The 24969-nt window shown below is 34.3% G+C and overlaps 1 protein-coding gene and 1 pseudogene across 1 annotated transcript; one reads left to right on the top strand and one right to left on the bottom strand.

The window, feature by feature from the left end:
• Window positions 1-775: 775 nt before the first annotated feature.
• LOC114579159 lies at window positions 776-5708 on the bottom strand (annotated as a pseudogene).
• Window positions 5709-9369: 3661 nt separating this feature from the next.
• On the top strand, window positions 9370-23017 carry LOC110099183 (squamosa promoter-binding-like protein 1). The gene is made up of 10 exons (XM_020826264.2): window positions 9370-10820; window positions 12270-12451; window positions 15420-16003; window positions 19557-19631; window positions 19747-19854; window positions 19938-20055; window positions 20286-20427; window positions 20549-20699; window positions 20768-21361; window positions 22373-23017. The coding sequence occupies exons 1-10, from the start codon at window positions 10261-10263 to the stop codon at window positions 22790-22792; spliced, it is 2934 nt and encodes a 977-aa protein (XP_020681923.1). The 5' UTR covers window positions 9370-10260; the 3' UTR covers window positions 22793-23017.
• Window positions 23018-24969: the final 1952 nt, after the last annotated feature.

Genomic DNA, 24969 nt, shown 5'->3' with positions numbered 1-24969 from the left:
ACAAGTCTTTCACGGGCCTTCACACCGGAACGAAAAACCAAAACAGAGAGCCAATCACATATAGTTTTTCAGAATACTAAGACACGGCACAAAACAGTTTTTAAAACTGTCTATAAAAAAAATTAAAAATAAACTAAGGTCGCATCGCGCGTCGCTTGGTTTGCAAATATCCAACAATCTCCCCCTGAAACCAAGACTTTCTTCATCCCAAGCATCTTCAGTAACTTTACGAACCTCGGTGTCGTCAATGCTTTGGTGAACAAATCGGCTACCTGAACCTCTGTACTGCAGTACTCCAAGCTAATGTGACCCAACTTTACTGCATCTCTAATAAAATGATAACGGACATCAATGTGCTTGCTCCTGCCATGCTGAACTGGATTTTTGGCCAATGCAATCGCCGACTTGTTGTCCACATAAATTGTTGTAGCTTCATCAATCTCTCCAAAAAATTCCTTCAGCAAATTCTTCAACCACTTTGCTTCACAAGCCGCTGCCGCCGCTACTATATACTCTGCCTCACATGTAGATAATGCTACAACTTTCAGCTTCTGTGTGCACCAAGTAAAAGCTGTATCACCAACATAAAATACATATCCACTTGTGCTCTTTCTTTCCTCATGATCATTTGCCCAATCACTGTCACAATATCCAAATAATCTCATGTCTCCACTGCACTGATAATGAAGGCCAAACTCAACTGTGCTACTGATATATCTAAGAATCCTCTTCGCTGCAAGCCAATGAAACTCCCATGGATTCTCCATGAATCTGCTCAAGATGCCCCACTATACACAATATCTGTTCTTGTCACTGTCAAGTATCTAAGGCTCCCAATCAAACTTTTATACAATGTTGGATCAACCAATTTTCCTTCTCCTTCTTTTGTGAAATGAACTCCAGTTTGCATTGGTGTTGAAACACTATTACAATGATTCATCCTGAACTTCTCAAGCAGCTCTTTTGCATACCTCTTTTGGCAAATCCAAATGCCATCCTCTTTCTGATGCACTTTTATACCCAAAAATAATGACATGAGGCCAACATCTGTCATATCAAATCTTCTAAACATAGTTGATTTAAAGTCTGCAATCATCTGCTCATCATCACCTGTTATAAGCAAATCATCCACATATAAGCATGTGACTGTTGTTTGTTATCCAATTTATATTCATACAAAATTTTCAAATAAATCAAAATAATTTTCTATAAAATATTTATTGTAAAGTTTTATTCCTATAACATGAATAATTAAAAAAAAGTAAATGTGGAGTTTAATAAGATAATATAATCATATCCAATTAGGGGTGTCAAAATGAGTCGACGGGTCAAGTTTGGATCCTTCCTGAATTTGACTCAACCCAAATCCATTCAACTCGAACCCGAGGTCTCCATTGCTGGTTGCTTCATGGCTGGTTGGTTGTTTCCTTTTTGAATTCTTTTGTATTGCATTTGACATAATCATTAGCTCGTAGATTTTACCTCAAATGATGTATTTTAGAGAGCTTTTGATTCTTTGAGGACCTGGAATTTTTTTTTGTTATGAAACATGTAAGTCCCTTAGTGGGTTTTATCCAAAAAAAAAAAAAATAACTCGAACCCGACCCATTCAATAAAGGACTCAAAATGGTGGATTCGAACTCGATCTACTGGCAACCCGAATGACCCAACTCAACCGATTACCCATTTTCATTAAAAAATAAAATTTGCTAATAATAAAATTTAGATTAATTGATCAACAGTAAGAATATAATTCGACTAAGAAAAAAAAAATTAAGTTAAAATAAAATTAGCTGATCAACAAGAACCCAATTTATTTAATAAATTAGACCATTCATTTAGATTGGATTAAGAGATGGTGTTATTTATTGGAAAAATTATTAGGTGCGGAGTACGTACTGTCCGCACAAGTATTGGGGGAGCTCGGTACCGAGCAGTACCGAGCACCCGTCAATGCTTGTTGCAGACGGTGCTCCCTGTCAGCACTCCGCACCTAATAATCTCACCATTTATTGGGCGAATTATTATCCGGACACCCAATCCAGACGCGCCACCTCATCCGAATACACTAGATCCTATGTATTTTAGTGACGTGGCACGTATGGATTAGTGTCCGGACGAATCCGGGCACGGATGTAATAATTTGCTCATTTATTGACAGCTCACCTAAGCTTACACGTCAAATTGATGAGAACGGACGGAGTTTACCCACTCTCATACGCAACCTATTTATCAATAAGTACGGAACGTTCTCTTAACCACATTGATAGGGCGACGTTGAAAGTTAATATATTAAGCTAATATTGCTCACTATTGTTTAGTTTCTAATATGATTATTATAATCTGAATGAGTAATTAACTAATTATATTCCTTAATGAATAATTAAGTACTAATGTCGATGTTTCCATGGACGGAGACATGGGGGAACCCAAAAAATCCAGCCATATTCATTTAAGTCATAGGTTGACCAGTTCGCCTATGGACATTCTGCAAGCCTCAGTTATCTTCCTTGCCTTACGACCCTCACACATACGCTTGCACAGACAGAAGACGGCCTTGCGAGGCCCAGCCGGCTGCGTTAGGCGTGCGGCGTGCCAGTGAGTTCCGCAGTCTTCTCCTCCCTTGCCTCACGGCCTTCGCTCGTGCGCTTGAGCAAACAACAGTCAGTAGACGAGAGGTTTTTTGTTTGTTTGATTGATTTGAGTTTAGGAGCATGAAATTATCGCGACGCCCAGCCTTCTCCTCCCTCGAAGGGTTGTGAAGAAGGATATGTTCGTTCTTATGATTTTTTAAGCTTCTTTGGCTATTGTTTATAAGCATGAAATTATACATCGGATGGTGAAGGATGGGTTTGTACTCCCCTGAGGAAAAAAAAAAAAGAATATGACTAGCACTTTTGCACATATATGCTGATCCTAAGCCTGCATGAAAAAAACTGAGGAAAATTTTTAATAAAATAATTTAGGCTACATCTCAATAAATTTTTCTGGCTCCGCCACTAGACGGAGAAATTATTGGCATTTGTGTGTGAATCATAATTATGTGACAAAGTAAAGTTTATAGTAAGAATAACACTAAATTTATCCTATGCACAACGTTTTAGTGGAGAAATTGTTACATGCACTTCGTTTGTATATAGTGATGTATTTTTTACACACTGTGTACAAGATTTTTACATAGGCTGTGTATATGCGATGTAACTTATTTTGATTAGAGTCCGAATGCAAGCTATGTTTGAACTCCACACATGATAATTTCATTTTAGTGAAATTATTCTAACACATGTCTTGATTTTTTTTTTTTGTAAACATGAAAGATGAATATGAATAAGGCATGATATTAGAGAGTGTGCAATATTGTAAAGCATGAATAAACATGATGAATATGAATTACGCAGCTCACTTTGATATGTTGGTTGAGAGTTTTGGCTACTATCCAATATAGGTTCAAATTGATTCGCTAACTTAATTTTGACCTAAAATTGACCCGTTTAACTTTTTAATTATTTAACTTATTTACTTATTGGTATTGTAATAACCCATATTTTGACCCGATGTAATAACATTTTATGGGAGTTTTTTTTAAGTCTAAATCACAAACCGCTTTCATCATAAGTCATAACATAGATATTCTAGTACTTTAATCACAATAATTTTTTCAAAAAACTTAGACATTGGTGAAATCAATATACAAAATGGACACCTGATAGTTTCTAAAAGAAATCATTATTAAGGAAATAAATAAATGTGAGAACTACCAAATGATGAGCAATGTGCTTAAATTATCTTAAATTACAAATATTAAGCGTAATATTAAAAAAAAAAAATCTACCATTAGATGCATAAAAAAGTGACAGATGGAGCTATCCACATTGTAAGGTTGGGTTAATAGATAACAAGGTTACTAAATTGTGGAATTTATTTATTTATTTTAAATATAGGCTGCTTGGAGTGGATGATCAATGATGAACTAAGGTTCTAATGTTTATGATATTGTTTAGGCCTTAAGATATTGTTTCTAATATGCTAAAGATGGAGAGAGAGAGAGAGAGAGAGAGAGAGAGAGAGAGAGAGTATTGTTATCAATTAAAACCCTACATGTTATATACTAAATAAATAGAGAGAATAAATGTATTCAAACATTTGCATTGATTCTTGTGAGTCCTGAGAAGAAAAAATAATTCAAATTCTCTCTAATTATCATAATAATTGCACTTTTAGCAATTAACAATCCTAATCATCTAATTTATATTGAATAATTATGATTCACACTGTTATTGTTTTCAAAATTAATCTTTATATATGTTGCGGACTAGAAAATACGCGGCGATAGAGATTTAATTCTGCGTCTTAACGTTGTACGTATAACTAGCTCACACACAGAGAACACAAGATTTTTTACGTGGAAAACCCTTAAAAAGGGAAAAAACCACGAGGCCTCGCCCAGTTGAAAATGATTCCACTAGACTTTGAGTTGGTTACAAAGGACTGAATCACCTCCAAGGGTGATCAGGTTACAATCAGTTACTTAAGTAAGACGTCAGGTCTTTGGGAGGACGTAGGGACTGAACGTTGGGTCCAGAGTAAGACGTCGGGTCTTCAGCAGGACGTAGGGACTGAGTGTCGGGCCTTGAACAGGACGTAGGGACCGAGTGTCGGGCCTTGAACAGGATGTTGAGTTTTCGGCAGGACGTCGGGTCTTCAGTAGGATTGAAAAAGGAATATGAAACATTCTAAATGTAGAGAAATTCAAATTTTGAGTATTTAGTTTGATAAGAAATGAATATAGTTTAAAGTTTTAATGAATTTCTTTTTCACTCTCTAGTTCATTTTTGTCATATTATAAATTCATCCACTTAATTTTGTCTAAGGTTTTTTTTTTCACTATAACCAGGGGCAGATCCGGCCTTTTTTTATGGTGAGAAACTCAATATATAAAGGGTACCTAACACTTAAAACTATTCTATTTACTTATCTAACACCCAAACTTTACTATTTACTATTCTACCATATAAAAACTCTTGCCCTCATCAAAACTACCACCTTGTAACCTCCCGTCAAATTAAATACCTCACCCCGACCCTTTCCGAAATGCCTACTTTGCTTTGCGTGGGATCATTCTCCTCTTCGTGTGAACATCCCAATCGCACGCTGCCAGCGCTACTCATCTACTCCAGGCCGACTGGATTGAATTAAGTCGCTTTCGACTAAGATTAATGAAAATAAAGAGATGAAGGGAAATGGGTTCGAATGCCAAGTACATTAAGTTCATATGAGACTTGGGCTATGTTGTAGCTGCCTATTGGTACTTTAGGTGAGACTTTCTTGGAGTAAAATATGCGGCTTGTTGTCCCATGATGGCATAGAGAGGCAACATTCTTATATCATATACTATAAACTTTGTACCTAAAAAGTTTGATCTCAGCTTGCCAATGTGGGTGTTGCTTGACCTTGAGATGTTTTCGGGATCCATTGAATTACATATTATGTATAGGTTGTGAGTCGACTTCTTTTTACTAACAGGAGAGCTCTGGACTCATGACAATTTCTTTGCATAATTCCCTTCATGGTCTGCAGACAGCGGCACATGCAACAACATGTTTTCTTGAAAGCCGTGTACTTTCACTTGCCTCCAATCTTCTAATCACATCACAAAGAAGTTCAGGAGGAAGGTTGGCCCAGCGACTCTACAGGTGGTTCAATATCATTGTTGTGGAATCACATATAAGAGATCTATGCCTACACAATCTCGGCGGCACAATACAATAAAAATGAGAGCTTTTCCTTGAAACCCAAGCTTGCACAAGGACTCCCTAAAACATAAGCTTACGCACCGAAGCAAATTGAGGAGACCCACACGACTCCTGAGCAGATGAATGCTAGAAAAATCATAGTTTGAATGAGGAAGAAGACAAGAGAAGTCTAGAGTAGCGCGGATGAACAAACATATCTCCATCGTCGGCGTCGATATTTCTTGTGCCTCGATCAAAGTGATGCAGAGGTACCAGAGCTTCAACAATAGGTAAATTTTACATCGGGAGGTCGAAGTTGCGTCAGCCTTCTAGGCTTTGGCGAATGACTCATTGGATTGAGTACCAACCCATATGGTGAGCAAATTGTCACACCGACAATTCAGAGGCAATGAAGCACACACCACCGAGGAAGTAGAGGCCATCGTTTCCAACAAAGGAATCAGGAGGTGAGGTATTGTACGGGAGGTTACAGAGTGTTAGCTTTGATGAGGAAAAGGATTTTAGATGGTAGAATACTAAATAGTAAAGTTTGGGTGTTAGATAAGAAAATGGAATAGTTTTAAGTGTTAAGTATGTAAAAACCCCGGTATAAAAAGGTAAATAACAAATAACTAGTTTAACCTAACAAAGCATACCAATAATTCACATATAAGCTATGATTTGATATTCAATAACACATTCACTTTAAAAATAAAAGAAGAAAATTTCAGGAATTTCTAAACTTTTCTTACATTCAATCCAATAGGCGAGAATGGCGAGCATCAGGTGACGACCGGTTTGGTCTGTTGGTGGTGTAGGAACATCTCCCGAGTCGTGAGTAGGGCTGTAGGGGACTATGACTGGTGTACTAGGATTGTAAGCATTGCGGTAGGAAGAGCAAAGCCTAAAGGGAGGGGGGGGGGGGGATTCAGGACTGTGGTTGAACGACGCGCAATACGCGGGGTAGAGAAAAACAGAATAAAGGTGCAGGCAAAAATCTCCCTCTCTCTCTCTCTCTCTCTCTCTCTCTTATATGAGGGTGGGCAGATGATTGTATGCGGGTCTGTCGGTGATTTGTGAGCTAACTATAATGCCACCACCCGCCACCTGATGATCACCACCACTGCCATTTTGATTAAACGCTGCTGCCACGGGCCGATCACCATTGTCCCCCGCCACATACCGCCACCGTTGTCAGCATCGTTTGACTTTATATTACATTTATTTTACTTTATGTTAAACAAATAATAAAAATTATAATCACCACCATTCTTTTAACACTCATCCAAACAACTTCAAATATATTTCGATACCTCTTATATCAAATTCATAGTTCAAATATTAGTTTTTTACATTTATACCATCTGTGACCTTAGTAATTTATTTGTTAGAGGGCCGTTTACTTCACTTAGATTCGATGATAGATTTAAATGCTAATTTTAAATTATTTTTTTAGTATTTATAAAAGACATCTTAATACTTCTTATATTTATTGATAATGATGGTCAAATAATTGATTAAAAAAACTTCAAATAATTGTTGACCATTCCAAATAATAAAATACATTTTTTTATTAAACGATAAATACATTTCCATGCAATCTATAGTGAGAGATAATGCTATTATTTAATAAATACAGTCCTTTAGATAAAATTTATGAAATTGTGCCGAATGCTAATTATCTTTGAAACACCATTGTGCAAAGATAATGTAAAGATATTAAATATATATATTAAAATAATATGATTTAAAAAAAAGGTTGTGTTAGGACTAGACGAGTTATTTTAATCATGGTTACATGTTAGAAAATTTGTGATAGTATAGCGTATATTTTATGTCTTAGTTTTTGATAAAAACTCAGCACATACAAAAACGCTGTGCAAGATGAGAAATTTTTTACGTAAAAAATTAGAAAAGGGATAATCATGAGGGGTGACCCAATAAATAATCTACTATATATTAGGAAATGCAATGACCCTCTCTTTCACACAAAATCTTAATAAGATTCTTGAGATAGTGGTGACTGGGGGTGTAAACAAGTTGAGTTGGCAATGGCTCATGATTTAGCTCGAGTTCGACCTATTAACAAGCTCGTGAGTCGAACTTATTGAGCCACAAGCTCAAACTCGAGCTCGAATACTAAACGAGCTCCAATTTGAGTTTGTTTAAACTCGTCTTCTCTGCTCGCAAGGTGATTTAATTAATTACGTTAAGTATTTAAAAATATTTTTTAGTTGAAATAAGTATTTAAAATAATGGGCACTAAAATCTTATGCATTTAATAATCGCATTTAAAATAATTGTGCATCACTTAAAAAATGTCATATCATCTATTATCATGCAATTTAAGCAATTGTTTGAGAGAGAAAGAGAGTGAGAGAGAGAGAGAGAGAGAGAGGGGGACCGATCCCCCCTTCTTCTTGAGATCTTGTTATTTTGGCGAAGCATAGCACACTCCTGCAACCTCTTCATGGCTCCACCGCAGTACGCAACTACATAACTTTGTTGGTGAATCCTGCCGGTAACTATATGTTGAGTTGAGCTCTCGAGCTTGAGTTCGAATGCTCGAGTCTTGTTTGAGCGCATTCAGTAGGCTCGACTAGAGCTCGAGCACGACTTCGAGTTGTTTGTTTGAGTGACGAGTCGAGCTCAAGTTTGCTATGACTTAAGCTCGACTTGAATTGATTACATCCCTGGTGGCGGCAATTACTGGTTGTGATCGTCAACAATGATAGCCATAAAATGCAAAAGACTTCTTTAGTTCTCTTAGCTCTTAAATCACCCTTTGTTTATAAATTGTCTCTATTCATAGGCTTTTTTTAGATGAGTAATTTTGTAAATTTGACCATAATCAAAATCACTCCTCGTACAATCCATATTAATCACATTGATCATATATCATTTATCAAACATTTGAATACCTTAAAAATGTCAGATATAAATGATTTTGGGCTTTTTAGATTCGTCTTGTCGTGCCACTCAATTTAATTGTAAGCATACTACAATTGTATGTCATTTGATGCATCAATTTATATTTAAAAGCTTCAAAATATAATTCAAGTGCTTTAGTTGAACTTATTTGGACTTGAATCAGATCATTTGCAGTATTGATTGTTTTGTCTCGTCAAGACATTCAATTTGACTAAAAATTTGTTAAAGTAGAAATTCATATTACCTTGAATTTAATTCTTGAAAATTTCACTTCAAATATTATATCAAATGAACTTTATGTAATCATATCAATCATTATAGTTTTATTAATCTTATCTAAAAATAAATATAATCCTAAGGCTCTATTTTTGACAGCTTCTTTATTATTTTTTAAAACAATTTTTTAGTAAAAAAATTATAGACCCGATTTCGTTTAAGACAACTTTCTAATTATTTTCTAAAATAATTTTTTATACTAAAAAATTATACTAAAAATTTATTTTAAAAAATGATAAAGAAATTATTCCAAACAAGATCTAAAATCTCATTCTAATCAAATTTACTGAACTCAATTTTTTCTTATAAATTTAGACTGAAGATTAGAAAAACTAATTTATTTCAAAAATAAATAAATAAATAAAATTTAGTCTAAATAGTTGAGCGCTGAGTTTATATAAATTAATGTTTTTTATTGTGTTTCGCACGGCGAAGTTTCTCTAACTCTTGGACCGTAAAGCGTAGTATCGTACCATATTAGAATCTGTCACTGCTTTCGCTCTCCTTCCTTCTCACACCGCATCTATTTCTCCGAAGAACCATTTTATTATTCACGTGTCTCCCTTCCATTAATTCTTCCTCAGCTCCCACTTCGAGTTTCTCCGGCGGGAGAGGGGGCGGCGGTTCTTCCGTCGGAGATATCGATCGCGGCAGGGCGTTGTTCTGATTGGGGAGTCTGAAGTGGGGATTATGGATTTGCTCTTTTGTTGTGCTCTGTTCTAGGTATGGGACGTTGTCGTGGTTAGTTTGTTTTAATTACGTAGCTTGGGAGTGGAAATTCTCGTAGGGATTCAGGTCTCAATGATTTATAGCTTGAGTTTCGCGCTTGTCTCGCGTTGCTGAGATTCCGAGCTGGTTGTTTATCTAATTGGTATTTGCGTTGGGGTGTTTTGACAATTTGTAACGATCGAGCTTTGAAACGATCTTCGGTGAGGCTAGGTTTTTGACCCTTTGTATCTTGGTTTGTTCTCTGTTATTTTGTGTTTAGGAGAGACATTTATTTGGAGTCTAGAGTCAGCTGTTGTGGGCTAGGGTTACATTTGCTTGATTTTGGCGGTCTTGAACTCTGTAGTCTTTGTGGGGTTTGCTGGGAGGTTTGTTTTGGACATGTGGATTTCTTTTGTGTGGATTCACGGATGCGACGGCGTTTTGATTATGGATTTCTGGGGACGAAGTGAGGCGGATTAGGATTTGTTTACCTCTACGGTTTTGGTTGTGCCCGTAATTTGCGGGCGCCGGCCTGTTTGAACTTTACGAATTGGTGGGGTTCTGATTTTCCGTCCAAGCGCTTCGTGTGTGTTTTGGATAGGTGGAGGCTGACATGGGCGGGGATATCCATCAAATTTTCTCTACCGATTCTTCAAGAGGACAGAAACAGAAGACTCAGGAATGGGATTTAAATGAGTGGACATGGGATGGAGAAGGTTTTGTGGCTGTTCCTGTGAACCCCAGACCTTTAGATTGCAACAAGCAGCCATGCCATGATGTGTGTGTTTCAAACACCTCATTGACTGGCTCTGATGAGTGTAACTATAGAATCATTGGGAAAGGACTAGGTGAAGCGGACAAGCGGAGACGGATTTTGGTTGTTGAAGATGATAAGCAATGTGATGAAGTTGGGTCTCTTACTTTAAAGCTTGGCGGTCAGATATATCCAATTATGGAAGATGATCTGGATGTTGGAGGAATGAAAAATGGTAAGAGGGGCCTGGAGCAGGCTAGCAATTTAAACCATCCTAAGTGTCAGGTGGAGGGCTGTGATGCTGATTTGAGCCAATGCAAAGACTACCATAGGCGTCATAAAGTGTGCGAGGTGCATGCTAAGGCTAGCAGTGCAGTAATTGGGAATATTATACAGCGTTTTTGTCAACAATGCAGTAGGTTAGTACTTTAACTTCTTCCTTACCTATACCAGGTTGCTATTATAAAGCTATTTGATCTGGTAATATGTAACTACAGCCATTCATTCAGTTTAGTAATCTGATTTTTAAACTTTCATGCTCATGTTCTTATATTACATCCATCTAATATCCGTAGATTTTTTTTTTCGACTTCTGGCCTGAATATTTTATTGCTGGATTTGTCCCATTGGTAATTGTTCTTGACATTAAAATTTGAGTTTGGATCAGAACGTGGAAGAAAAAAAAAAACAAATAAAAAACTTGATACCCAAAATTTTATAGAAGTATTGAAAATGCAAACTCATGGGCATGCAAATAAGTACCTACGAGCTTATAAATGAACTTAAACAATATTTAAAGAACAGAGTGACTTACATTCACAATCAAGTGTATCATATTATATTCTCTAAATGATTTTACATAAGAAAGTCAATAACTCATGGATGAGATGATGGAAGAGTTGCGCAAGTTCCTGTTCAGGAGCATTTAATGAAGCTCGTCATGTTTAGTCATTCCTCATCTATCAACTTACATGCTGAGTTTTATTAGTTATTTCATGCATCAAAGATTAGCTGAAAGCTCTCAAGTGATTTTTTTTCCTTTATACAAGTGATCAGTGCTTTGAACGATTAAGCCAGAAATTCCACCAATTTTTATTCACCATTATCTTCATTAACCTTGATTCTATACCTTATTTGGACATTGTTGCATTGTAAAATTTGAAAAGTTTGTAAACGAACACAAAAGACCTTTCTTACTTGAACTCAACTCCTAGAACAAACTTGAAGGAACACAAAGGCTTTTAAATCTAGATAAAACCATATATTATCGACATGCTCTAAATAAATTTGCATTAGCAAATGAAGGGTATTTGGGCTAGAGTATTTATTTAGGACCTCTTTTCCAAACTTGAATGTTTATCATTTCAAACAATGCCAACTAGTTGACATAAGGCTAATTATCACGATCCTTATCATCTTAGGACTAAAATCTTTGGTATCACATCATATGGATCATTCTTGAGTTATCAACAAGAACAATTGACTTTCTTATAGCTATTATATTTATGAAAGTTTAGCAGTAGTGCATTAAACACGATTCTAAGGTTTGTTTTGCTCTATTTCTTATCAAATGCAAAATTTTAGGGTATTAGAGTCTTGTAGGTATTAATGAGACGTCAAAGACTTCTAAAATGATGGTTGTTATGGTTTAGAAATATTTAATAATTACATTAGATGAAAAATTTCACCATTTTTGCTGAAAAGTTCAAATTTTTCTACTTGTTTCATTTTTTTTAACAAAAATATGTAAATTGATGCTTGCTATTATTTCTATGAATTAGCCTTATATATATATATATAAACCTCTGTTAAAATATTGCAGTACCACATACTTATTTTTTCTTGACATTTGTTTTGCTATGTTATAGATTTCACCTCCTTCAAGAGTTTGATGAAGGGAAAAGAAGTTGTCGTCGACGTTTGGCAGACCATAATAAAAAAAGGAGGAAAAATACTTCCGACATTTCTCCAAGTGGGAGTTCTGCAGTTGATAATCAGTCAACTAACCATTTATTGATAAGCTTATTGAGAATTGTCGCTAATTTAACATGTAATTTCCTTCCTGATGAACTTTGCTTCATTAATTTTACATTCTTTTACCTTAATTCAACAAAAGAAACATGCGAAGCTTGAATTCCCATAAGCCCTTTTATAAGTTGTTATGGTTTAAATAACTAAACTTAACTAAGAGGACAAGTTGTAAGTATATGATTATATGAGGCATAGTATTAACAATAACATTTTATCAGATTCATGAATTTTATCAACTAATGAATCCTAAGCTTAACCTGACAGTTCATTTAGCTAGCAGAATGGAACAAAGGGAGTAGGATACATTTAGCAATTATAGCCACTGTATCTTTGCTAGTTGTTAGATCCATATTGTGGAATCTAATTGTTAAAATAACTAAGATCCGTGGTCTTAGATCAAATTTGTTGTTTATTGATCAAGGAAGATCTCCAACAATTATTTGCTAGGATATTGGGTGAATCAAAGGATGTTTCAGTATAATTGGGCTAATCCTAATCTAATTAGAAGAGTTAAAACAGGCCCACAGGCTTATATAGACCTACATAAATTCTAGAAAGGACCTATACCAAACAAAGAGGTTGCACTATCAAAGGAGGAGCCAAAAAGTAAGAAGGGATCACTTTGAACTTTATCACATGAGATGACCAGGCACTTCAGCTCCTTTAAGAGGAGGGCCATTCACTCTATGATCTAAGGAAGGGGAGGATAACATGTGTATGTGTGTGCACATCTACATATCTGTATCTTTGTGTATGCTTGTGATGAGAAAGAGAAAAAAAGACAACAAGTCAACAACTAAAGCAATAAGAAAAATCAAAAGGAGAACAAAGCATAAGCAATATAATTCATTATCGTCTAAATAAGTTCCAACTTAGTTCTTATTTATCTTGTTTCTAGTTTCCTTAGTAGCATTATTTCATTTTGGAAACCCTAATTCAAATGACTATAAGAACTTTGTTTCATGTTTATTACCATCCAATATAAATATTCCAGTAAAACTCCCAAATGGAAGAATCCTAAATAGTGAAAACCTCAATTATGCTAGGATTTGCAGAGATCACTCCATCTACAAGCCTCCACAACTAAGTCCATAGATGATAGAACATCAATCCTAAATTGAGGTTTGTGGATCACCATTCCTACTCATTAGCAAGAGCTTCGTGAACCACAAGTTTCTTTTTAATATATTCCAAATATAATTTCACAACTTATCGGATCGCTTTGTCCTCGACGCACTTTGTTATCTTTTATTTATTTATTTCATGTAATATGTAGCTACTTCAATTTTTATATTATCTATGCTTCAGAGACTTCATGTATTAATATATTCCGTAGTTATTATATTTTTTATAATCCTCACCCTTAGAGATAGGATACGAAATGAGCATATACGTGAAAAGGTTGGAGTAGCTCCAGTAGAAGATAAGATTAGAGAGAGTCGCCTTAGATGGTTTGGTCACATAAAAAGGCGGTCTTCCGATGACCCGGTTAGGAGAGTAGAGACATTAGATTTGACTTGTGTTAAGAAAGGTAGGGGTAGACCTAAAAAGACTTGGTTAGAAAATATTATGAATTACCTTTCTTTATTAGATTTATATGAGAATTTGACTTTTAATAGGACACAATGGAGAAAAAAGATTCATGTAGCCGACTCCACGTAGTGGGATAAAGGCTTGATGTTGTTGTTGTTGTTGTTGGTTCTTTTTAATGAAAAATATAACGGTTTGTTATGTATTTCTTCTTTTATGGTCTCTTGATATTATTATTGTTGTTTTTAAGGATCTTATAAATCATTTCACTTTATCCATGCTTCTCATCTCTTTTAGAGGTTGTCACAGACAATTCTTTTTTGTATTGTTAGTTTACTATAACTTCAAATGGAGGATGTACATCTTAGTGTTATCAAAATGATAGCCGACCTCAGTTGCATAGTGCTCTCCTGATCAAAGAACGGTGCTTGAGAATAAATTATCTTAATAAGAAATAACTTTGAGGAGTATTAAATAACAATTATCACACAAAATTAGTTTAGGAAAATAAGATTTTTTTTTTTTGTTTTTGGATTCAAACTTGCAAAACCTATCTTTGTAACTTGAAAATTATCCAAAATACATGTTTAAATTGTTTGGATGGCTAAATTACTTATGTAACAAATTCTGCTAAGGGTTGTCTTGATAGGAATTGAAGAGAATTGGTTGGGTTCTTCATTTCATTATCTGCTCAATATTAATGCCATTCTAGGAGAACAATTATTAGGAATCATACAAAATAAGTGATTGAAAATTAGCTACAACATTAAGTAAAATAGGACATCTTATGGATTGACGATGCCAGAGCAATGATCCCAGAGATCAATAAGGTGAATGAAGAGGATAAGGTGGCAGGCTTCTAGTAGTTGTGGGCTCGGTGGAATGGCTACCATCAACCAGCTGGGGTAGTATCAAAGTGAAGAGGGGTAGTGAGAGCCAGCTGGTATGATATTCTAGATTGAGAGGTTGTTGAGGTGGAAATCTAGGTGCACTAGTGGGAACTCAAGTGATTTTCCAAAAATATAAACTTTACTACTAGTTTCATCTTCAGCCCACACTTTTCATCGTCGAGATTTATTATTATTCTTGAATTTGAAGCTCCAACAGATGATCTTACTTATGTCCTAATGCACATATTTCTTTCTATAATTCAAGCCCTTTCCACTTCACTCCATGTGATGTTATCATCATCACAATCATCTCATGTTTCAATTTTAAAGTATTAAAATCCATCTCTCCAATCAATGGAAGGTAGTCACTTTATTGCCTGCCCCTAAGTGGATGCTTTACTCGTTTCTAACAAAATCATTATTGTTTGTCTTATGTGAATCCTAACATCTGTATTTTTTGCCATGTGCTTGATGGTTTGATTATATTTCTTCATCATCTTGACAAAAAGCTGTTTGATTAACATGCTATTCTGGAACTTTCATTCATGATTTTTATGGTCATTTCAGCTGATAAATCTCAACTGTCAAAAGATAGTGAGCTATTGTGGAACCTTTTGAGAAATATTGCCTCTTTGGCTAGTTCATCTGATGCAAATAAGAGTTCTAGTCTCCAAGCATCTCATGATCTTCAGAAAGTTGGGACATCTGCTAGGATATCAGGACAGGCTACTGATGCTCGACTTTCAGGTGTTGTCCCTCTGACAGAGAATCTCAAGCAATCATGTTCACCTGCCAAAACAAAATGTGCTCCGACCATGGCTACTAATAGTTATGTATCAGTTTCTGCTGCTTCAAGAGAGATGAATTTTCAGCATAATACTTTATCCCCATTGCAGCACATGCTACCTGGTGCATATAACGTTGAGGGTGAAAGGACAAAGGGATTTGACTTAAATGCTACATTTGTTGATGAACATGATGGTGAATTAGGATGTGAGAGATTAGCAAAACAAGCAACTCTTGTGATCGGTTCTTCTGGTTGTCCTCCATGGATGGTTAAAAATTGTCACCAGTTATGCCCACCCCAAATAAGTGGGAATACAGAATCAACATCAACCCGATCACCTTCAAGTTCAAATGGGGATGCTCAGGTACACCTTTTGATGTACTCATTTAATTCAAAAATCTTTATGCGCATTTGTATCAACATTTAAGTTTCGTCATTTGATTGTGCATGACCATGCATCAATTTTGTAAAAGAAATGTCATATCTTCAATGAAATGCTGTAAACAAATTTTTTGTCACCCGAGAGTTTGGGTTATGTTTAAAACTTGATAAGACCTGCTTTCATCTTTAAAACTGCGTTTTTGTTTCACAGCACAATATAGGATGCTTCTGAGGTTGTTGAGGGTTGTGGTTTAAGGTCATGGTCACTTTGAAGTTTATTATATGCGAGTTTTTTTCATTGTTGCATCAGATTGCATCTTGTTGCATGATATGTTGAGAGCTTTTTTTGGTTATGTATCTCGTTTATGTAATGGGTATAAAATCATTTATATAGATGCATTGTACGTGATGCTAAGATATGATATAATAGATGAAGTTGAATTGGTTTATAAATAAATGGGGTTCAAATATTATATCTTCTTACTAGGAATTTCTGCAGGGATATCCTTGTTTTAACTAGTAACTTTTTTTTAGAATTAACTTTCATAATTCATGGTTTGAACGTAAATAGCTGACTTGTTTATATTAGGTGAGTCATGACCTAGCCCTCAAATTTTTATGCAGTCATCTTATTATAATTCATATGACCTGCTTCGACATTCCAATTGTGGTTCATCAAATGTTTGCATGCTTTAATTTAAATGATTTTAAGCTATTTGTTAACATTCAAAAGATATGTTTAAAGGCTGAAAGTGTGATGAAATGAACATATGATTCACGTGATTTATATGTGATTTCTAAGGTTGTTAATCTAGCTTGAAGATTGTTTAAAAATTGGATGGCCGTTTAACTTCAGTTGAACTCAAATCAAAATCAATGAGTTAACCATCTTACCATGCTCAAATCTAGTTGAACTTATATGTGATTTCTTTGGTTTGGCTTTTGTATGCTTTGTCCATTTGTATCTTTAGATAGTAGAACGTTGTGTTAGCTCTAACAGATCTTTCTTGACTAGTTATATCCAAGAAAATTTGCTCTTCCCTTTTCTTTTTATCTCTTACATATGTTTTATCTTCTCATTTTATTGTCGTGTTTCCTAGTATTTCCTCAAAGATGCTGATATTACATAACTCTATTTTTACACCTTAGCCATTAAATTTTCACTTGAAATGCCACCAATACAAGATTTTAGCCATTCAGTTTTCAATTTTGATCCACACAATAAAAATCCTTCATCCGATCTAACCATTTATTTGAAAAGATCAATACTGAAATTTCTAAAAAAGCAAAAAAAAAAAAAAGTCTATTTAAATTCAGGCTAATAATTAATCATGACTACACATATAATTATAAATTGAAGAAGTTCTTAACGGAAAAATGTAATAACAGTAAAAATTTTAGCCATCTGATTAAAATTCAAGCTAATAATGAATCACAATCACAAGTTCAACTTTAAATGATAAAATATGTATAACAAAAAGTAATTTAATGTTTGCGATTAGTAAATTATTTTGTGTATTATATCAATTATTATGAACGTTCGGGCTATTTTTACTTAATGGTTTATGTTTTGCTTAAATGAAGCCTAAAAACAAGAATTTCCAATAAGAGTCAAGTCATAAATCCCTTAAGTACTTTTATATATAATAATTTCATGAAAGTATATTTTTGAAAATATGGTTTTCTAACTGCTAAAATCAGATCTAATTATTGCCTTGAAGGCGTACAAAATTTTTTTATTATTCGTTTGAATTCATTATTTAATTATTTCTATCTTTGCATGCATTTTCTCTTGTCAAAAGAAAGTTACTTTGTAACTGAACCAAATTGCCATGTGTCCATATCTTTCCTCTAAAGTTGATTAGAAGCAGACTCTAACATGTGAGAATCTTCTAGCACCTAAACATAGCTGGTACACATTTTAATATATCATGCATGCTCAAACACAATAAATTCTCGTCCAAAAATATTTAAAAACTGAAGAGTAGAAGATCCGAAGCAGACGTCTTTGCAGCCCCCTATCTTGGCTTTCTTTCTCCATCATGGTGTTGGTATCATAGCTTTTGGATTTTCTTAATTCCAATTGAATTTTTTGTATTTTTTAACCGGTTAGTGTAGGTTTACAATTTGTTGATGGCCTAATAGCAACAGTCAACCTCAGCAATAGCTGTTTTATCTTATTATTTAAGCTACCGTTGGGCTTCTTTTCTTTAGTTTTTTTAATTATATATTTAGTGAAAATGATAAATCGAGAATGATGATTCAGAAAGGTGATATGATTTTAGCTTAGCAAAATCTTTTTCTTTGACAACTAGAACTACGGTTGCCAGGCATGCTAATTTTTAAATATTTCTTTATTATTATCAAAATTACAAAACATCTAGTGTCACTTAAATATGATACCCTAATAGGAAGGCATTAAGAAGAGCCATGTGATTTTCAAGAAAGCTTTCCATGGTGGAATGTTAAATGAATGATCAGATGAAACTATGGCAAATGAAAACTATTCATATTTTGCTGGTTTGACATTTATGACTGCAATTGCAGAATTATTAACTTCTAACAAGAACTACTGTTGAAGAAGATGGGTTATATGATTTTTAATGTATATTTAATTCGAAAGGTAAGAAATTATGTAAAATTTGCAGTTCATGAGTTCTTAGCTTTCAATATTTATCATTATTTTTTATGTTCATTTCAACACACATTCTACAGTTTCAACTGCTGTAGATTTTGATATTTGCATCACGGTCCTCCACAAGTTTGCACAGTTTTACTTTTGTTTCTTCTCCCGAGCTTATCTAGCATCCTAAGCAATATTAATCTTTTGTCAATTTATGTTACTAACTTGCCATCTTTGTCAATTTAGTTGATATGCTACAGCTATGGCACGTGTAATGGTATTTTTTTCTAGACCTAAAAAAGCAGCATATTGATTAGAACCAACTGTGAAGCAAGTCATTATTTTGAGGCACTTTACTTTTACGTTGTGCTATCCCTTGTCAAGATGTTAGAATAAAATTTTCATTAGCAAATATAATGTTGACCTAAAATAGGGGATTTTACAGTACAATAAGTGAGATTTTTGGGATATAATAAATGTTAACTGATTGTAGAGAATAGTGATTGTTCAAAGTTAACATAATTAGAAGCTGTTCAAAAGTGTTTTATATAAGCTAGAATCCTATCAAATGCTACTTATTTCAGAAGAAAGTTTTATAGAAGGATCAATAAAGCTTACCTAAACAAGTAGGGATAGGGTACTGAACTACTGGTGATGCTTTACCCAATGATTTTTTTCTTCTCTCACACCAAGAAATCTTCATTACCAAATCTACATTTGTAACTTATGAGCATCATGTGCTTGTTTTATATTATGCTTTAAATCTGAGCTGTGTCTACTCCAACTCTCCAAGTTACTAGTCAAAACTTTATATATATATATATTTTGAGTTTGTTAAATGTTGTATTACCTTCTGTTCCGAAACTTCATCATTCATTAATGCCTGGTGAATCTTCAATTCTTTCTTTTTCAGAGCCGTACAGACAGAATTGTGTTCAAACTATTCGGAAAACACCCTAATGATTTTCCTCTTGCTTTGCGAGCACAGGTAATGGATAATTTTGATCTATATTGTCATCATAATATGTGATGGTAGATAATTGAAGTTCATATAGTGCTTGAGGCCAATATTTTTCAAATTCTTTGTTGTATTTGAATTACAGATTGTTGACTGGTTATCTCATAGTCCTACGGATATGGAGAGTTATATCAGACCTGGATGCATCATTCTTACAGTTTATCTTCGTCTTAGCTTGTCTGCATGGGATGAGGCATGTAGTTTGTATTGAATGGTTCGAGTTATTAATAATTAAGCTTGTCTTGCTGAGTTATTCTGATTTCACTTCGTATGCAGCTGTGTCATGATCTTGGTTCTAGCCTGAATAGGCTACTTTGTCTATCAGCTGATAATTTTTGGCAAACGGGATGGGTGTATGCTAGGCTGCAACATCACGTAGCATTAATATACAACGGTGTGATGATTTCTTTGATAGTAGAAAGCTCATTTCTCACTTAGGCTTCGTTTGGGACGGCTTTCTTAATGTTTCTTAAAACAGTTTTTTTAGTATAAAAATTATTTTTTTTACTAGAAAGCTGTTTTAAGAAGCAATAAGCCATCTCAAACGAAGCCTTAGAGTTTCTTTATCTTCTAAATATCAATGGAAAATGATGCAGATGGTTATGATTGGCTTAACTACTGTAGGTCAGGTTGTGTTGAACAAGACTTTGGTCGTGGAGAGAACTAGTTACTGTAAGATTCTTAGTGTCACACCCATTGCAGCTCCTCCTTCTTCAAGGGTTACCTTTAAAGTCAAAGGTTCTAATCTTGTTCGACCTACCACAAGGTTATTACCCCATTTTTGTTTAATGACTTTTATTCTCAGAACCTTCATTAGTCCTTCATTGCTTATCTTTCTAGTCTTTCTCTTTCCTTTTATTGTTCCTTACTGTTTGTGACATTCTCAGATTATTCTGTGCATTTGAAGGGAGATATCTCATCCAAGAGATGGACAAACATTCTGTCAACTGTTCTAACAATGGAAGCAGACATGAACAATTCCAATCTCTTAGCTTTTCTTGTTACCTTTCTGATGCAATCGGGCGAGGATTTATTGAGGTTAGATACTTCCCCTTATTATTTTTTGTTTCTAGTGAACTTTTATTTCATTTTTTGATCATTTGCAGGTTGAAGATGCTGGTCTAAGCAGTGGGTTCTTCCCCTTCATAGTCGCAGAAGAAGATATATGTACTGAGATAAGAATGCTAGAGAGTTCAATGGATGTTGCCTCTTGTGATGAAGTTTTGGAGGAAAAATTAGTGGCCGTAAGAAATCTGGGTCTGAATTTTTTACATGAGATGGGATGGCTACTTCGGAGGAGTCAGTTAAGGTCTAGATCAGAATCCGAGAATCATTGCTCAGAAGTTTTTTCCCTTCCACGTTTCAGATGGATTTTGAGATTTTCAATGGATCGTGACTGGTCTGCTATTGTCAAAAAGCTCCTAGACTTTTTGTTCGACGGAATCATAGATTTAGAAGGGGTTTCTCCTACTAAGATTGCTTTGTCAGAAAATCTGCTCCACTATGCTGTTCAAAGAAACTCTAAGTTAACAGTAAAGCTCTTATTGAGATACAGACCTTGCAAAAATTCAGATAGGGCCATTGAGAACTTATTTAGACCGGACATGCCTGGTCCCTCCAATATAACGCCACTTCATGTTGCAGCCAGTAGTATTTATGCAGAAAGCATGTTGGATTTACTAACCGATGATCCAGGACAGGTATATTTTTCTATTCCTTTCCATCTTTACAGTTTATTTACCCATTATTGAAAATAACACCCTCACCTCACTGATAGGATTTCAATTAGTATTGCATTATTTTTTCCAATATTCTAATTATGTCATGGTGCTTGGTTTGAAGTAAAAAAAAAAACATACAAAGTAAGATCTTGAAGTTGCCCCAAAACTCTTATTTTTCCCACATTTAGAAATTGCTCAAATCAGCCAATTTTAAATCCTACGTTGCAATTGCTCATAGTTCCCATCCACAACCGGCAACATTTTAATGCATTTGAAATATATAATATAAGAACAACAATAACATCAAGCCTTTGTCCCACCATGTGGGGTTGGCTACATGAATCCTTTTTCTCCATTGTGTCCCGTTAAAGTTTAGTTATCGTTTACATCTAATAAAGAAAGATCATGTATAATATTTTCTAACCAAATTTTTTTAGGTCCACCTCTATCTTTTCTAACATAAGTCAAATTTAATACCTCTACTTTCCTTGAAAGGCTGCAGTTTTATGTGACCAAACCATCTAAGGCGACTCTCTAATTTTATCTTCCAATAGAGTTACTCCAACCTTTTCACGTATATCCTCATTTCATATCCTATGTCTAAGGGTAAAGCCACTCATCCACCGAGCATCTCATCTCTACAACACTTAACTTAGTATTATGCTTCTCATTTAATATCCAACATTCGGCACCATAAAGCATTGTAGGTCTCACCACCATCTTATAAAAAATTCCCTTAAATTTGAGGGGCACCTTTCTATCACACAACAACCCCGATGCATTCCTCCGCTTCAACCATCCAACTTAAATTCTGCCAAAACATATAATAACAACACAGAAATATTTGATTTGCATCCAATCAAATAATTTGTGTATTTACATGCATTTCAATTATTTTAAAAACATTCAAGCAAGAATTCCTCTACTTCGAAATCATACTTCACACCATCTTCAACTCATTTCTGATCGTTGCCGTTCACCTTATTCTAGTTTGGAGTCAAAGCATGGAAGACCGCCCGTGACAGCACCGGCTTCACTCCCGAAGACTACGCATTCGCCCGCGGCCATGAATCTTACCTAACACTGATGCAGACAAAACTCAAAAAGCTCACAGAAAAAACTGATGTGGCCGTCAACATGCCTTATAAACCATCTGGAAAATTCAAGTCTGAGAAACTATCTTCCCTTGAGATCGACAAGAGCAAATCAAAATCCTGTAAGCTATGTGAACGCCCTATGGCTTACCGCAGCTCAGTGGGAAGCTCTTTATTGTATCGGCCAATGCTGCTTTCTATGGTGGGCATTGCTGCAGTTTGCGTTTGTGTGGCTCTTATATTCAAAGGACCTCCAGAAGTTCTTTTTGTCTACCCTCCGTTCAGGTGGGAGTTATTAGAGTATGGATATATGTGAGGAGTTTAGTGTTCGGCTCGAACGGTTTTGTTGCAGATTAGTATTGAGTTGGGGGGTATAGTGGTCATTTCGAGTTAGCAATATATTCTTATATTCTTTTGATTATGAGATTATATTGGAGGTGTCAATTAGCTTAGTTGTAAAGATCTTGGAAGTTGTTGTTAAGACCCTGGCTGGGACTGACTTATGTCCATATCAAAGTTGTAATTTAGTACTTTTTGATGATCCAATATTGGCAGTGCGGACGGGAGAACCGTCCGCACAAGCCTTATTCTGCATTAGGTATCGGCACTCGGTACCGCTAGGTACCCATATTTGTGCGGACGGTGCACACTCCGCACCTAATAATTTTTCCATCCATTTTGTTAAATTATGGTTTCGTTTGGGATGGTTTGATTTCTGCTTTTTAAAGTGATTTTTTAGTATAGAAATTTCTTGAATTATAAAGTTTTGTACTAAAAAGTTGTTTTTAGAAAGCAATAAAAAAGCTGTCTCAAACGGCTTTGGGACGGCTTTCTTAATGCTTTTTAAAACAACTTTTTAGTATAAAAATTTAAAGTTTTATATTAGAAAATTGCTTTAATAAGCAACAAGAAAATTGTCCCAAATGAAGCCTAAATCATAGTAATTTTGTTGTATAAGGTGATTTGTTAGGTAGCTTGTTGATAAACTTTTTAACATGACATAATTTTCATATAAGGCCAATCAAAATTTTTGAAAATGCATACATTAATTTTGTTAGATAAAATATAAATTCATTAATACATTTTTCTTTAAAATTGAAGACAAAATAAGGAATCTGGCAGAGATCTATATGAAATTTGCATAACATTATTAAACTCTCAACTGTTATATAAGATTAAATAATAATATTGTATTTTCTGTTAATTTCATAATGAAATATTAAAATATCATGACATTTATATATTATTAGCAGAACAATTTTAATAAATGGTCAAGCAAAAATAAAAAAAATGCACTAAATGATTTTGCAAATAAAATGTAAATTCATGAGAGCATGTATAATAAATTTTTAATGTCACATAGACATTTTTATGAAGTCAATATTACATTATTTTGTTAAATAATCTAATTTATTGACTATTATACTAATTTAAGATGTTACATATGATTATCTGAAATAAGATAATTTCCCAACCATTGTATAACACTGAGCAATCATAAGGGAGGAATTTATCATAAATTAATTCACTTAATATAAATTTGTAGTGCATAAATTTCTTAAGGAAAAATTTCAATAAATGAGTAGCTAAATAAATAGATGATGAAAATACATACAATAAGCCCAAAACTTGAATAACAATATGAAGATATTTATTTATATGAAATTTTAATACTTAAATCATAATATAAGTTAGGCATGTCAAAACGGGTTAATGGGTCGTGTTCAGGTCAGATCTAAAATTGACTTGATGCAAATTCAATCAGTCTAAATCTAACCCATTTAATAAACATAGTTGAGAAGGTGGACCTAAACCCGACTCGACATCCTGTTTTGATTAAGTTTTTTTTTTTTTTATAATTTTTTAATTTTTGTGTTTAGGATAACTAAAAACATTAAAATGATATCAATAAAAATAATTTAAGAAACAAAATATTGAATGAGTCACTTTCAGATCAAAATTTAGTTAATGGGTCTTTTCGAAACTGGCCATTTTAATAAATAAGATAGAATTTTGAACTTGAAAAATATAATTAGACTTTGATGAATGGATGAGATTATTTATTGGCACCACTTGATATAATCATGAAAATATCATTAGATTTTAGGGAAGAGGCATTATAGTTTAAATTCAGACAAATTGAAAAATGAGTAGTGGGAAAAAATAATATTCTTGTGATACGAGCTTGAAATATGAACTAATTATTCTGCGAGTCAAATCTAGGCATATCATGTCACTTTTTTACTGTGTAGCACGACTATATACCTGATATAAATCAGGTGTTATAATTTAGGCTTCGTTTGATTGGAAGTTTTTGGTGCTTATTCCATTTTAAAACGATAAATTTATTTCTTCTTTACTGTTTGGTTCTTCAAATCACGTTCCCAATAACTCTTTTTTTTTTTTTTTTTTTTTCTCGAGCTCGTTTACAGTTAGACGAGCTAGAGCTCGAGTTCTAGCTCGCTTTTCATGTAACAAGCCGAGCTAGATAAG

This window comes from Dendrobium catenatum, unplaced genomic scaffold, assembly GCF_001605985.2.
Source record: "Dendrobium catenatum unplaced genomic scaffold, ASM160598v2 fragScaff_scaffold_203, whole genome shotgun sequence".
NCBI classification, from domain to species: Eukaryota; Viridiplantae; Streptophyta; class Magnoliopsida; order Asparagales; family Orchidaceae; genus Dendrobium; species Dendrobium catenatum.
The sequence above is the reverse complement of the archived record's forward strand: the minus strand, read 5'-3'. Positions and strand labels throughout refer to the sequence as shown.

Coding starts and splice junctions, on each gene's coding strand:
- LOC110099183 (XM_020826264.2), top strand. CDS start 10,261: ATGGGCGGGGATATCCATCAAATTTTCTCTACCGATTCTTCAAGAGGA. Junction 12,452..15,419: donor AATTGTCGCTAATTTAACAT/GTAATTTCCTTC, acceptor TGGTCATTTCAG/CTGATAAATCTCAACTGTCA. Junction 16,004..19,556: donor GTTCAAATGGGGATGCTCAG/GTACACCTTTTG, acceptor TTTCTTTTTCAG/AGCCGTACAGACAGAATTGT.